The sequence below is a fragment of the Mus caroli genome, chromosome 14, assembly GCF_900094665.2.
Source record: "Mus caroli chromosome 14, CAROLI_EIJ_v1.1, whole genome shotgun sequence".
In the NCBI taxonomy this organism is placed as follows: Eukaryota; Metazoa; Chordata; class Mammalia; order Rodentia; family Muridae; genus Mus; species Mus caroli.
The window spans coordinates 50,783,062-50,798,771 of NC_034583.1; the positions used below are offsets into that span (position 1 = coordinate 50,783,062).

A 15,710-nucleotide genomic window follows, 5' to 3' on the forward strand; every position below is an offset into this window, starting at 1 on the left:
CACTATCTGCCACTCCTTAGCATCACCACCTCAACAGAATGCTTAGAAATACTTACTTTCTCTCCTTTCAGGCTCATTTGGGTCAAGACTATAAGCTTCAGACGGATTCAACTGCCACTGTAGGAGGTACAGATATTTTATTTATGTTTAAAATGAGTTAATAAACAGCACATCAGTACCTTGCTTTTCATTATCAAAATAGCTTTTAAAAGTCCACGTGTACATGCCTACTGAAGCACTGACCTTGAATGACCCTCAATCAGATCAATCAGATCACCTGAATCTAGAATCAGAATCAAAACCCTCAGAGAAGGGGCTCTAACAGTCCTTTGTACTCATTTTATAGGTGATAAACGCAAGAACTAAAGAACTGTAGTAACTTCCCCCAGGTCACAGTGACATAAGACAGAGACCGGATAAGATTCTGCATGCCCATAACAAACCAGGAACTATCTACCTCCAGGACCCTCTGAGGTGTTTTTTTAATTTTGTTTTTAACATTTGTTACTATTGTTATTTTTATCACCTTATGTTTATATCCCCAGTGCTGGCTGAGTTCCTGGTGTTTGACAAACATTTGGTCTGATCATATGAGTACAGGCAATGCCTATGAGTCACACTTCCCTGCACAGGCTCCCCATGGCTCAGCATTTATTTATTATGTGTGTACACTGTAGCTGTCTTCAGGCACTCCAGAAGAGGGCATAGGATTCCATTACAAATGGTTGTGAGCCTCCATGTGGTTGTTGGTATTTGATTTCTTTATTGTTTCTACTTCCATTTTTAGATCCTGGATGGTTTTGTTCAATTCTTTCACCTGTTTGGATGTGTTCTCCTGTATTTCTCTAAGGGAGTTATTTATTTCCTTCTTATAGTCAGTCCTCCACCATCATCATCATTATCATCATCATGAGAAGTGACTTCAGATCCATATCTTGCTTTTCTGGTGTGATGGTTTATCCAGGACTTGCTATGGTGGGAGAGTTTGGTTCTGGTGATGCCAAGTAACCTTGGTTTCTGTTACTTCTGTTCTTACACTTGCCTCCAGCCATCTGATTATCTCAAGTGCTCACTGCCCTCAATATATCTGATTGGAGCCTGTCCTTCCTGTAATCCTGGTTGAGTCAGAACTCCTCAGAGTCCAGCTTTCTCTGTGATCCTGTGATTCTAGAATCCCGTGATCCTGAGATTCTGGGTGTGTCAGAGTTCTTGGCAGTTAAACTTCCTCTGAGACTCTAAGATCCTGGTGTGACCAAGCTCCTGGGTGCCCAAGGTGGCCTGGAACTGGCATCAACCGGAAGGTGGTTGCTGGGATTTGAATTCAGGACCTTTAGAAGAGCAGTGCTCTTAACCACTGAGTCATCTCACCAGCCCCCTCAGCATGAGAATTTAATACAGCATCACCTGGATTTTGTCCTACAGCAAGTTTGCCACAGCATGATGTCACACAGGACTGACTAAGGATGAGAGAGGCGTGAGGGATGTGGTGCCTGTTAGCAAAGAGGGAATCCACCAGGCAGTCTCTTCAGATGATCTCTGTGCTGTAGGGACATTCTCCTGTATGGACTGTCTCAGGTAGCAGGCAGGCCCTCTGGCTCCTATTGGAGCTAAGGATGGTGGCTATCTCCCCATCACTCAACTGGAAGTTAAAGTTCCCAAGAGTGTGTGCTGGTGTCCCAGGCTTGGGAATCACTACCACATTCCCCTGGATATGAAACCAAATCAGAACCTGGGCTGAGGTTTTCTTATGTTTTGTAGTGGTCTCTTTAATCTTGTGATCCTCTAGTACTTAATGGTCCTCTGGCTTGGTCCAAGGCCTGTCTACAGAACCCAGGGCTATGGGATGTGATGCTGATGATCTTGGAGTGTCAGCAGTAGATTGCACTGTCCAGGCTGAGGTACAGGGCAGTCAGCCTGCATGGCCATTGGTTTGGTTCAGTTCAGGAACCTTTCAATCTGGAAATTGTCGAAGCTGGAGATGGCCAGGGCTTTCACCAACTCTTTATCCACCAGTTCTTTCCTGACCTCCTATGCATCCAAGAAGGCTAATTTAATGGTGATAATACTGACTTAATGATTTTTGTGAGAATAACTTCTTTCTAGGCTTAAGTTCCTGTGGCCACTGAGTAAAACAGAGGTGCAAACAGTTCAGTTTCAGACCCAGTGGGTCTTCTGAAAGGCTTCTTCTGCAGTTTTCTCAATGCAGGTAGACCACAACTTGCTGACAATGAAAAGATCACCTCACTTCTTCTTGGTATGACCTCGGATGGCTTGGCTTCTTCTTTATTCTTGTTATAATAAGCATATGCAGTCAATGTGGCCACTTTCATGGCCTTCTTGACTTGGTATGGAGGAGACTTCTAGATGTCCAAGCTCACAGTGGCTATCTTAGCTTTGTTAATGAGCTTCATGAAGGTGCCATGGTTGTTGCAAAAATCTTTTTGAGCGAGCAGATGTCTGTGTTGAGTCGTTGTTGTTGTTGTTGTTTTTGTTGTTGTTGGTGGTGGTGGTGATTGTGTGTGTGTGTGTGTGTGTGTGTGTGTGTGCCCTGTAGTGGCCAGAGGAGATGACAAACATCCTCTTCTACTGCTCTTCACCTCATTGCCTCGAGACAGTCTCTCGCTGAACTGGAAGTTCCTAGTCTTTCAGCCAGGCTGGTAGCCAGCAATCCTTGGCAATCCTCCTGTCTTGGTTTATTCCTTGCCCAGCTCTGCAGTTATAGGCACACATGGTCATGCCTGTATTTTATGTTAATTCCAGAGATCCACACTTAGGCCTGCATATTTGTACAGCAAGCACTCTTTCCCATTGAGCCATCCCTAGCCCATCTACTGAGTTTCATACTAGCTAAAGAAGGTCTGAGCAATAAAGAATAAACATGTGACTCAGACCTGGGTCACTTATAAAAATAGGATGGCTGAGGTTAGTCCCAAGAGAGACAAGACAGTGAGAAGATGGCTCAGTGGGGAAAGTGCTGGCCACATAAGCATGAAGACCTGAGTTCAGATAACTGCACCCACAGAAATGCCAGGCACAGTGGGGAGCCTGTAACCCTGGAGTTGGGGGTGGAGAGAGATGTGGGTTGTGGAGGTTCCCAGCTAGCCAGTCTAGCTGGAAAGGGTGAGCTCCAGACTCAGAGAGAGATGGAGAGTAATACAGAGTACTGACATCAACCTCCGACCTAGATTTGGACATTCATTGGTGAGCTTATACATGTATGCATGTGTATAACACACAGAGAGAGGGGGAAGGGAGGAGGGATTTATAAAGAGTAGGTGGGGAGTTACATAAGAAATTATCAAAACAGGGATGTTTGAAATATACCAAACCACCGAAATCTATTACTTTGAGCAAAACAGTAAAAATCAGTAACTTTAAACTTTCATCTCAAAATATTTATAGAAAGACTTTTTACAACTACAAAAATGGAAATAATATAGTTATATAACAAAGGAAATAATTATATAAGCTAGGTGTTCAGGTTGGAATGTGTTTGATTATTAAAAGCAATTTTTGGAACTTTTAACAACACAGAAAATACAGTGACATGTTGATCATGTTATATATAAGTTACAGAATAATGCAGCTTGAAGTGTTCCTAGTCTTCTACAGCGAGCACATTCTGCTTTAATAACAACATATCCATGTGTATGCAGTACATGTGTGCTTTGATTCCCGATGCTCAAACTGATTAAGTAGGAGCCCAAGGCTGACATTTCAAACAGTTCTTTATAAACGATCCTACTCACTGCACATTCTAGTCTACTGATGGGGCATTAGGTGCTAGGTTTAGGCCCCTGGGTGACACAAAAGGGAGCCTGTGACTCTGGACAAGGTGGCTTTCCACAGAGCATGACTGGGATAAGCAGGAGCCCTTGTGGGAGCCGTGGATTCACTGCAGCAGAATCTCACTTTATTTCTTGATCCTGTGGCTCTAGCTGGGTCATGGCATTGTAGAAACAGAGAGTAATTTGATACCATGCTAACAATCTCTGGGAAAAAAATTGCAGAATTCTTATAACTTTTCTGCATGCTCGAGAATATTCCAAAGTAAAATACTTTTTAAAAGCCCAAGCAGAAAGAAGTATGTTAAAAATTCTGAGTTTTCCGTGAACCACTTCTATCTATCCTTTTAAAAAAACCATAAGTATGAGCTGATCTTTTTTCTGATCTCCCTCCTGAGAAAATGTGTTTGTGAGGTGTGACTACTACAACTGCACTTCTGCCCAACACTCCAAGGCCGGAGAGATGGTGAGCCATGGGAGGGGATGGAGACATCAAAGGCCGATGCACAACTCTGTAAGATGCAGGTGTAGGTGCAGGTGCAGGTGCAGGGCAGGGATCCTTTGCTGAAAATGTATACTTCGGTAAATAATAATGATAATGGCTCACTCACAGTCCTAAGAGTGAAATCACTACTTCACAATGTCCGGCAGGTTTGGCAAACAGGAAGTACACGTTAGGAAAAGTACATGTACTTACTGTGAATTTGCGAACACCCTCAAGCTCCCCAAACTTCATGTAAGAGATGTCTGCTTTCTTTTTTCCAACATCTACATCACCAGCATAGATCTGCTTTATGCCTGCACCTTTAATTAAAGGCACACATTCATCACAAGGGCATTTTGTCACAAAAATCATGCTGCGTTCTTCTGGTTTTATATCTTGACATCTATAAAAAGTTATAAAATATTACAAAAGCTGTTATGAAAGACCAAGTATGTTTTTAGAAAAATTCTTAAACTTTAAAGTTGAGGTTTTGTAAAACAAATTTGCAGTATTACAAATAATAATCAAGTAATATTCTTGCTAAATTAGCGATGTTCAAAGTATGCGAAAATCTGACAATCCTAACTGACAGTCACTGACTGTCAGTAAGCCTTTGGAATGATTGACATCGTACTAGACAGTATCTGAGAGCAGGGCATGGGGGGAGAAAGAAGTATAACACATGAGCAGTCCTTTCCGCATATGTACTTCATATGACTACAGACAACAGAGTTCAGTTCCCAAAAGCCAAATAACTATCTGATTAATCCTTAAGTCACCACAGCAGTCAAAAGGCTGAGCTTTAACTTGGATATACATTGTTAGATGCTTCCTTAATGAATATATAGTAACATCCAGTTCTGAGCTACAGTTCCCCTAACCTTCCCCAGTCATAACTTTTTTAAAAAATTGGATATGACATATTCAAACCCTTGTGCAGAACACCTTCACTGAAGATAATGGAGACAGAGCAGATAATATTCTTGGTGCATGCTGTGGTAGCCTGGACTAAAGAGGCTCTGGTGTGGCTGCAGGGATGGCAATCTCTGATAGAGCACTTTACACCTTTCTTTAGAGAATCTCAGACAGGAGTTCTGTAGTTACTCAGTCTCCTCCCGACTCCTCTCTCCAATTCCTCCCATCTCCCTCCTACTCCTAAAGTCACCATCTCTTATTCTTTCATTTTAATCGTGTGTGTGCGAGTGTGTGTGCACATATCTTCATAAACACAACCTGCTGAGACCATTCAGAGCTGCTCACATAAGGTTAAGGCTGAGCTCTTGGATCATCATTACCCCATCAGGACCTCATCCCTGAAGAAGACTGACTTTCCTTCTCTTCATGGCTATTAACTGTCTTTTGCTCTTCTAGGGGTAAAGCCATATGAGAATTTCCCCATCCTCACTGACACAACAGTTGGCAGTATAACTGTTCAGGTCTCATTTAGGAAGCAATATAGTTGATACTTCCTGGGTGCAGCTTCCCTGATATATACAGAAGACACTGTCTCAAGCAGACATCTTGTCTGGTCCTCTCAAATAGAGGCTCTTTAAAACACTTTAGTTCATAAAAACATCTGTACCTGTGCTAGCTAGCTTTACGTCAACTTGACACAAACTAGAGTCACTGGAGAGGAAGAACCTCGGTTGAGGAAATGCCTCTATAAGTTCAGGCTGTAGGCAAGCCTATAAGACATTGTCTTAATTAGTGATTGATGGGGGAGGGCCCACTTGTGGGTGGTACCATCCCTGAACTGTGGTTCTGGGTTCTTTAAGCAGGCTGAGCAAGCCATGGAGAACAAGCCAGTCAACAGCACTCCTGTATGGCCTCTGCATCAACTCCTGCCTCTAAGTTGTCGCCCTGACTGAGTTTCTGTCCTGACTTCTTTCAGTGATGGGCTGCACTGTAGAAGTCTAGGCCAAATAACCCTTTCCTCTTCAACTTGATTCTGGCCGTGATGCTTCGTCACAGCAATAGTAACCCTAACCAAGGGCGTGTTTCCTAAACAGAACAGATGTTCTCTACATTTAGAAAACAAAGGGGATACTAACATCCAAAAATAGAAATAGCCGGGCAAGTCCCTAAGGACAAGCATCAAATAGATTCATACTGGAGAATAAAAGGAAAGAATTTCTGAAGAAATGGAAAGAGCTGGGGACTCTGTGCCCATACATAGGCTCCAGTCTAGGAGCAGGACCATGCTTTATCGAGATGCTATTTCTGAAAGTCTCTCTTAGGGTTTTAAAGGAAAGCAGATAACAACAGAGAACTAGCCTCAACTATCCTCTGTGGTCTTTTAAAGGACAGAGGCTAAAAACAGCTCTTACCTAAATGTCAAAGCGTTCTGCTCCGCATGTATGATGTATCTGAACTTCCGTATTTCTCTGTCCTTATGCTTGTCATCCATGTGCGGGAAGTCAGCATACTCAGAGCCCACGGGAAACGCATTGTACCCGCATCCTATGAAGTACATGGCTCCAGTCCCATCGCAGCTTCTCTGTGGGGCCAGCAGAAGCACAGTGAGTCTCAGCATTCTGAAAAAACTTTCCCTCATACTTCATGTAAAGAAGGCTCTCTTTCTCCATTTTTGTAACAAATGGAGCCATAGAGAAATACAAGGTCTGAACTGGAGAAATGGATGTGCTTTTAAAGGCATGTGCCACCAAGCCTGGCGAGCTGGGTTTGATCCTGGGAATCAGCACGGTAGAGGAAGAACATGGTGTGCATCTTGACACACATAGATCCCCTAGCACAAGGAAATAAATGAAACTTAAAAGTTAAAACACAAACAGAGCATCTGATCATTTTATGGCCACCTTCCTCAGATAGGACCTCAAGGTTGCCTTTGATGTTAGCAGTTAACATCATTGTCTTTAAGTTATAAACCTTTTTACTTGATCCACGCAGTTCTCTCCAAGCAAGTGTCTATATAATTATTTATAATATGCTACAGATCTCAGTAAGTATACAAGTGGTAGCAACAACAAAGCTTAATAAGAACCAGGATTATCTGAATCAACAAAAGCTGTAAAATATCACATCAATAACTGCTTCTCGGCTACTTGCCAAATGTCAAACATCACAGCCAACTCACTTTTTGTTTAAAGTTTTTGTATGTGCATGCATAGGCATGCAAGTACTCACTAGAGATCAAACTTGGGGCCTCAAAAATGCAAAGCCAGCACTCTACAACTGAACAATAATGCCAGCACTGCCTCATTTGCTTATCCTGAAACTACCTGGAAAATAATATCATTGTCCCTATTTCACTCATAAGAAAACCAAGGTCAAGAAAGAGAAACCGTTCAAGGTCACAGAGTTAGTCAGGAACATAGCTGCATTGAAGCTTGCACAGCTCTTTCTGCACATCTTTCCCACACAGCTTTTGTATACAAGAGGTAAATGGCTATAATACTCCACAGAGCAGTGCACATGGCAATGCTATGCTGAAAGGCTGGTTGAGTATCCACTTAAACAACCTCAACCTCACAGGGAGATGGATTTATATATAAACCTGAATAGTAAGTGGACACATGTATAACACAAAATGTAATTTATAGTAGAGTATATAACTCTACGACACAAATCAGCCTTTAGGTGAGGTGAGCACAGACGACAAAGCACTATAGAGCTCAGTGCTGTTAAAGGGAGCCCAGTGTGCTGCTTGGACGGCACAGTTGACTTGTACAACTAGAGAGCCACCTGGCATGAGAACCTCAACTGAAGAGCTGCCTCTATCAAACTGCTCTGTGCACATGTCTGTGGGACATTTCTTGACTGCTAATTGATGGAGAAAGCTGAGGCCCACGGTGGACAGTGTATCCATAGGCCAGTGATAATGGGTCAGATTAGATAACTAGATGAACATGAGGCAGAAAGCAAGCTAGGTGCCATTCCTTCATGGTTTGTACTGCAGCACCCCCAAGGTTCCTGCCCTGACTTCCCTCAGTGACAGGATATAACCTGAAACTTAAGCTTAAGATGAAATAACCCCCCCTCTCTCTCCCAAAAAAATGTAATTAAAAAAATTTAAACTGCTCAGTGCTCACTGTGGCAGTGTCCAAACAACTCACAAGTGTCCAATAAAGGCTTGCTAACTAGACAAATCTTAAAATTTGTTGAAGGAAACTATTCCACAAAATAGAAACAGAAGGTACTCTACCCAATTCATTCTATGAAGCCACAATTACTCGGCTAAACCACACAAAGACTCAACAAAAAAAAGAGAACCTCATCCAATTTCCCTTATGAACATCGATGCAAAAATACTCAATAAAATTCTCGCAAACCGAATCCAAGAACACATCAAAAATGATCATCCGTCATGACCAAGTAGGCTTCATCCCAGGGATGCAGGGATGGTTTAATATACAGAAATCCATCAATGTAATCCACTATATAAACAAACTCAAAGACAAAAAACCACATGATCATCTCGTCAGATGCTGAGAAAGCATTTAACAAAACCCAACACCCCTTCATGATAAAAGTCTTGGAAAGATCAGGAATTCAAGGCCTAAACATAATAAAAGCAATATACAGGAAACCAGTAGCCAACATCAAACTAAATGGAGAGAAACTTGAAGCAATCCCACTAAAATCAGGGACTAGACAAGGCTGCCCACTTTCTCCCTACCAATTCAATATAGTACTTGAAGTCCTAGCCAGAGGAATTAGACAACAAAAGGAGATCAAGGGGATACAAACTGGAAAGGAAGAAGTCAAAATATCATTATGTGCAGATGATATGGTAGTATATATAAGTGACCTTAAAATTCCACCAGAGAACTCCTAAGCCTGAAAACCAACTTCAGTGCAGTAGATGGATCTAGAATTAACTCAAACAAATCAGTGGCCTTTTTCTACACAAAGGATAAATAGACTGAGAAAGAAATGAGGGAAACAACACCCTTCACAATAGTCACAAATAATATAAAATACCTTCTGTGACTCTAACTAAGGAAGTGAAAGATCTGTAAGATAAGAACTTCAAGTCTCTGAAGAAAGAAATCAAAGAAGATCTCAGAAGATGGAAAGATCTCCAATGCTCATGGACTGGCAGGATTAATATAGTAAAAATGGCTATCTTGCTGAAAGCAATGTACAGATTCAATGCAATCCCCATCAAAATTCCAACTCAATTCTTCACTAAGTTAGAAAGGGCAATTTGCAAATTCATCTGGAATAACTAAAAAACCTAGGATAGCAAAAACTATTCTCAACAATAAAAGAATCTCTGGTGCAATCACCATCCCTGACCTCAAGCTGAACTACAAAGCAATTGTGATAAAAACAAAACAAAACAAAACAAAACAAAAAAACAACAACAACAACAACAACAAAAACCCTGCATGATACTGGTACAGTGACAGACAGGTAGATCAATGGAACACCAGTGGAATAGAATTGAAGACCCAGAAATGAACCCACACACCTATGGTCACTTGATCTTCGACAAGGGAACTAAAACCATCCAGTAGACAAAAAGACAGCATTTTCAACAAATGGTGCTGGCTCAACTGGCAGTTATCATGTAGAAGAATGATAATTGATCCATTCTTATCTCTTTGTACTAAGGTCAAGTCTAAGTAGATCAAGGAACTCCACAAAAAACCAGAGACACTGAAACTTATAGAGGAGAAAGTGGGGGAAGAGCCTTGAAGATATGGGCACAGGGGAAAAATTCTTGAACAGAACAGCAATGGCTTGTGCTGTAAGATCAAGAATCCACAAATGAGGGCTGGAGAGATGGCTCAGTGGTTAAGAGCACCATCTGCTCTTCCAGAGGTCCTGAGTTCAATTCCCAGCAACCACATGGCTCACAACCATCTGTAATGAGATGTGATGCTCTCTTCTGGTGTGTCCAAAGACATCAACAGTGTACCCATATACATAAATCTTTTTTTTTTTAAAGGATCCACAAATGGGACCTCATAAAATTGCAAAGCTTCTGTAAGGCAAAGGACACTGTCAATAAGACAAAAAGGCTACCAACAGATTGGAAAAAGATCTTTACCAATCCTAAATCCAATAGGGAACTAATATCCAATATATATAAAGATCTCAAAAAGTTGGAATCCAGAAAACCAAATAACCCTATTAAAAAATGGGGGACAGAGCTAAACAAAGAATTCTCAACTGAGGAATACCAAATGGCTGAGAAGCACCTGAAAAAATGTTCAACATCTTTAATCATCAGGGAAATGAAAATCAAAACAACCCTGAGATTCCACCTCACACCAGTCAGAATGGCTAACATCAAAAATTCAGGTGACAGCAGATGCTAGTGAGGATGTGAAGAAAGAGGAACATTCCTCCATTGCTGATGGGATTGCAAGCTGGTACAACCACTCTGGAAATCAGTCTGGCAGTTCCTCAGAAAATTGGACATAGTACTACCGGAAGATCCAGCAATACCTCTCCTGGACATATACCCAGAAGATGTTCCAGCTTGTAATAAGGACACATACTCCACTAAGTTCACAGTAGCCTTATTTATAATAGGCAGAAGCTAGAAAGAACCCAGATGTCCCTCAACAGAGGAATGGATACAGAAAATGTGATACATTTATACAATGGAATACTACTTAGCTATTAAAAACAATGAATTTATGAAATTCTTAGGCAAATGGATGGATCTGGAGGATATCATCCTGAGTGAGGTAGCCCAATCACAAAAGAACACACATGATATGCACTCACTGATAAGTGGGTATTAGCCCAGAAACTTAGAATACCCAAGGTACAATTTGCAAAACACATGAAACTCAAGAAGAAGGAAGACCAAAGTGTGGATACTTAATTCCTTCTTAGAAGGAGGAACAAAATGCCCATGAGAGGAGTTACAGGGACAAAGTTCGGAGCTGAACTGAAGGAAGGACCATCCAGAGACTGCCTCACCCGGGGATCCACCCCATAAACAACCACCAAACCCAGACACTATTGCATACGCCAACAAGATTTTGCTGACAGGACCTTGATATAGCTGTCTCCTGTGAGGCTATGCCCGTGCCTGGCAAATACAAAAGTGGATACCTACAGTCATCTATTGGACGGAACACAGGGCCCTCAATGAAGAAGGTAGAGAAGGTACCCAGGGAACTGAAGGGGTCTGCAGCCCTATTGGAGAAACAACAATATGAAGTAACTAGTACTCTCAGAGCTCGTGTCTCTAGCTGCATATGTAGCAGAGGATGGCCTAGTCAGCCATCAATGGGAGGGGAGGCCCTTGATGGTCTTGCAAAGATTATATACCCCAGTATAGGGGAATGCCAGGGCCAGGAAGTGGGAGTGGGTGGGCTGGGGAGCAGGGGGAGGGGGGAGAAGAGAGGGCATAGGGGATTTTCAGAGAGGAAAGTAGGAAAGGGGATAGCATTTGAAATGTAAATGAAGAAAATATCTAATAAAAAAATGGGCCAGGCAGTGGTGGCACACACCTTTAATCCCAGCACTTGGGAGTCAGAGGCAGGAGGATTTCTGAGTTCCAAGCAAGCCTGGTCTACAGAGTGAGTTCCAGGACAGCCAGGGCTACACAGAGAAACCCTGTCTCGAAACCCCTCCCCCCCCCAAAAAAAAAAGAATGTATACCACCCCCCAAATTTTTTGTTGAGGGAGGGACAGATGTTTCTACAACTCAATAAAATTCACCAATATAAAAGCATTAATCTCAACCAGTTAATACAGGCTCATGTGCCATCAGGTTAAACAGCAAGGGCTGTAGTTGCTACCACTCAGAAGATGGAGGGAGTGATGAACTGAGCTCAGGAGTTTGAGGCCAATCCTGTCTCAAATATCAAAATGCAGCACCTCGAAGACTAAACAAAATTCAGGTTAAATACTTAAACAATTATTTTCATACTTACAGATTTCGCTTCTGCCCAAATGACAGCTCCAACTCCTGTTTTATGATCCTCTGAAAGACAGGATGTTTATCTCAGTAAAAATCAATGCTGTCAGTACGAAGATCTATTCTTTTCAAATCATAAGAACCCATTTATTGCAACATACATGATACATGTAGCAACAAGTCCTTGCCCTAACTACATAAACCCTCAAGATAAATCTTTTGGGGTATAGGACTCAGGAATGAGGTACCAAATAACCAGACAGAGCCACCCCACACACGGGGACAGGGCCACTGACCACCCCACACACAGGAGGACAGGGCCACTGACCACCCCACACACTGGGACAGGGCCACTGACCACTCCACATACAGGGGGACAGGGCCACTGACCACCCCCCCACACACAGGGGGACAGGGCCACTGACCACCCCACATGCAGGGTCTCTGTGATACCTCTGAATGGCAGTGGCACACTCAAGCTATAACTGGGACAGGTCAGCCTCACTGACTCTCCCCTCATGTGACCACTTCTAACAGATGATGAGGCTGAAGAAATACAACATTTCTAAAAGAATGGGTTTAGTGAAATAACCAATCCATAAAATCAAGTTTGTCTTGTTCTAACTTATTTTTTTACACTCTATTCATGGAAAATTGACTTAATGGAAATATTTTTGTTAAAGAAAAAAGTTCAAGTAGAAATTTATTTAAGGTCTTTTTTCTTCTACAATACACTAAGTTTTAAATTTCTAAGACAAATTTGAACTATAAAACCACAGTATTTATCAAAATCACAGCAAGGGACAAAGTAGGGAAATTTACAGAAAAAGTCAGTATTGTCTGTACCTTTACCCAGGGCCATTCATATTGCTAAGGGTTGAATACAACTGTCTTCCCCTCTAGTTTCCTTCAAGCTAAGCTCTCCCATGGAAGTGCATTTAAACATCTACTTTTTCCATTATACACAATTCAGACAAAAGTCCTGCCATTGTTGTTTGAAAAATCTAAGATGCCCTAACTTAAAAAACACTTAGGCAATAAAATTTTGTATTTCCAATTCAAGCACATTGGGTTTTTCAAAATTATAGTCCAATATATATTTTTTTCTGTTAAGCATTTTTAGACATGATCTCATTTTTTTAACCAATTTTATCAATAGTTAAAATTTCCATTTCTAGATATGAAATTAATTTAGTTAGTTCTTTTAACCCAACCTTTTCTCCACCTCTCTCTAACATTAAGAATTCCCTAAAAAAGCTTCCCACAGTTTGAGTGCCATATGTGTCCATAGTGAAAGGCAGACTGTGAAGGAGGAAGGGAGACAGTCTGGTCCATAAGCATGTAGCAGCTGAACGGAGCGTGGCAGGGAGGAGGAAGCTGTGTGCGAAGGAGGGGGGTGACCCTGAGGGGTATGCGGTTATGGCTTCCGTGGTGTCAGGGGAGAGATCTGGCATCAACAAAGTTTCCTTCCTCTCTAGACCTTTGTAATTTAATGCCAGAAATGAATATGAACTAATGTTTTGTGCTCATTCCTAAGATAGTGGTAGAAATATAGCCACAATATTATTACCTTCAAAATAAAAACCTAAGCAAAGCAGTACTTAATACATAAATTAAAAAAAAAAAACTCTCCATATGAAAAGCCACATCTCCTGCAACAATATCTTTCTTAAATTAGGATTTTGGTCTTGGGAGCTATCATTTCTCTTAGTCAGGGGACAGAGACTGGACCTTGTCGAGAAGGAAACAGCATTTTCCCATAGGTAGCACTTCTGCACTTGGCAAAGGCTAGCTGTAAGGGAACGGTCACTACTTTTTTCAAGAAGGGTTTCTTGATTTTCACTTGTTCTTATTTGCTTGTTTGTTTTTTTGAGATAGTATCTTGATGGATAACCCAGGCTGGCCTTGAACTTTTAGTCTTCTTGCCTCAGCTTCCCTGAGTGTCAGGATTAAAGGTGCGTACCTTATCTGTAATTTTTAGGAAACTGTTCCTTTTAGTCTGTTTTGTTTTGTTTTTCCTCACAGCTTTGAAGGAAAGACCAATTTACAACTACTAACAGACTCCCGAGGCTTGTTGGTGCCTAAGGTCAGAGCTCTTTAGTCCATAGTTCATGCCTACAGGCACATACATCTTTTCTTTAAGGTTTAAAATTCTGTTTGTGTGTGTGTGTGTGTGTGTTGCTGTGTGCTTGTAGGGGTCAAGAGGACAACTGGCAAGAGTCCTGTTATTCACCATGGAAGACGAGGGGGTGGCAAAGCCCTTTCTTCTCTGAGTTAGCTAGTTGGCCCCTACTTATGTCAGCTTCTGTTACAGTTCTAGATCAAAATTGCTGGGTGCCTGATAAAAAGGCCAATTCCCAGCTCTGGTAAAGACAATTGATCAATCAAAGGAAAGAGGCTGGGGTCCTGCATTGTCCACAGCTGCCTTCTAATGCTTTCTCACACTAACTTCTGGCTTGCAGAGCAAATCAGAACCGTTTTGAAGGTGCTATTTCTGCCTACTTCTAACTCCAGCAGGGAGTGCCTGCCAGAACAGCAGATGCACTATCATACCTTTTTAACATCTACAGACTCTAAATTCCTTTATACGTGTCCTAAGGGCTTTACTAATTATAAGCTTGTGCTGTCTCTGTATCTCTGTCTCTGTCTCTCTCTCTCTCTCTGTGTGTGTGCGTGTGTGTGTGTGTGTGTGTGTGTGTGTGTGTGTGTAGAAGCCACATGCTGATGTTGGTTGTGCTTACTTCTGGAGACAAGGTCTCTCACTGGAGCTTATTGAGTGGCTGGACTCTCTGGCCAATGAGATCTTGTTTCAGTGGCAGCCCTGGCGTTGTAAGCACTTACAACCACATCCTGCTTTTTAGGTGTGCTGGGGACCCAGACTCAGGTCCTCACACGTGCACGGCAGAGCACTTTACCTGCTGAGCCACCTGCCCAGCCCCTGAAGCATTTATTTTGATATAAAAGGATTCCCTCATTTAATAAATACTCTAGTTCTCAGGGAACATGATAAGTGTGCCAGTGATTCTCCCCCAGAAGAGCTCACATGGGCAAGTGACAGTCAAGTTGCATCTTAACTAGAAATTGAGTTCCAGAACCTTCCCCTGAAAAGAAAAGCAAAACCAAACCAAAAAGACCCTATTTTTTTTCCTTGAAATCTTTTAGATCAAGCATACCAGCATGGATTTATATATAAACTTGAATAGCAAGTGGACAGATGTATAATACAAAATGTAATTTATAGTAGAGTACATAGCTCTACGACACGAATCAGACTTTAGGTCATCATCAACCCCAATTACCATCAGAGCGCCCTGTAGAAGTTTTAAAGAGCTAGCTGTACCCAGCTGACTGGGTCCAGGTGAGTTGGAACATCTGTACCTTTGAAGGTCTCCATGGAGAGTCTGTACATTGTTGGTTGAGATCCTCCATTCCATTTACTTGACCTGAGGTCTTTTAAAGACTACTGCCATCTGTACAGGTCTTTCTGATTTTCCTTCTCTTCTCCTCCTTTCTTGGGATACTTAAGTGTCTGGGCAAGGGCTGTAGCTCAGGTGGTGGAGTGCTTGCCTAGCCTGCATGAGGCCCTAGGTTCCTC

The 15,710-nt window shown here is 42.0% G+C and overlaps 1 protein-coding gene across 8 annotated transcripts in view; it reads right to left on the bottom strand.

The window, feature by feature from the left end:
* The window catches only part of Cdadc1 (cytidine and dCMP deaminase domain containing 1), a 38,559-nt gene that overhangs the window by 9,855 nt on the left and 12,994 nt on the right, over positions 1 to 15,710 (bottom strand). For all 8 annotated transcript variants that reach the window (XM_029468722.1, XM_029468724.1, XM_021181259.2 and 5 more), the window contains 4 exons: positions 12,132 to 12,181; positions 6,597 to 6,766; positions 4,483 to 4,672; positions 57 to 117 (listed from right to left, as the gene is read on the bottom strand). In XM_029468722.1, the coding sequence (XP_029324582.1) occupies positions 57 to 117; positions 4,483 to 4,672; positions 6,597 to 6,766; positions 12,132 to 12,181 (471 nt within the window). The remainder of the gene's footprint in view (positions 1 to 56; positions 118 to 4,482; positions 4,673 to 6,596; positions 6,767 to 12,131; positions 12,182 to 15,710) is intronic.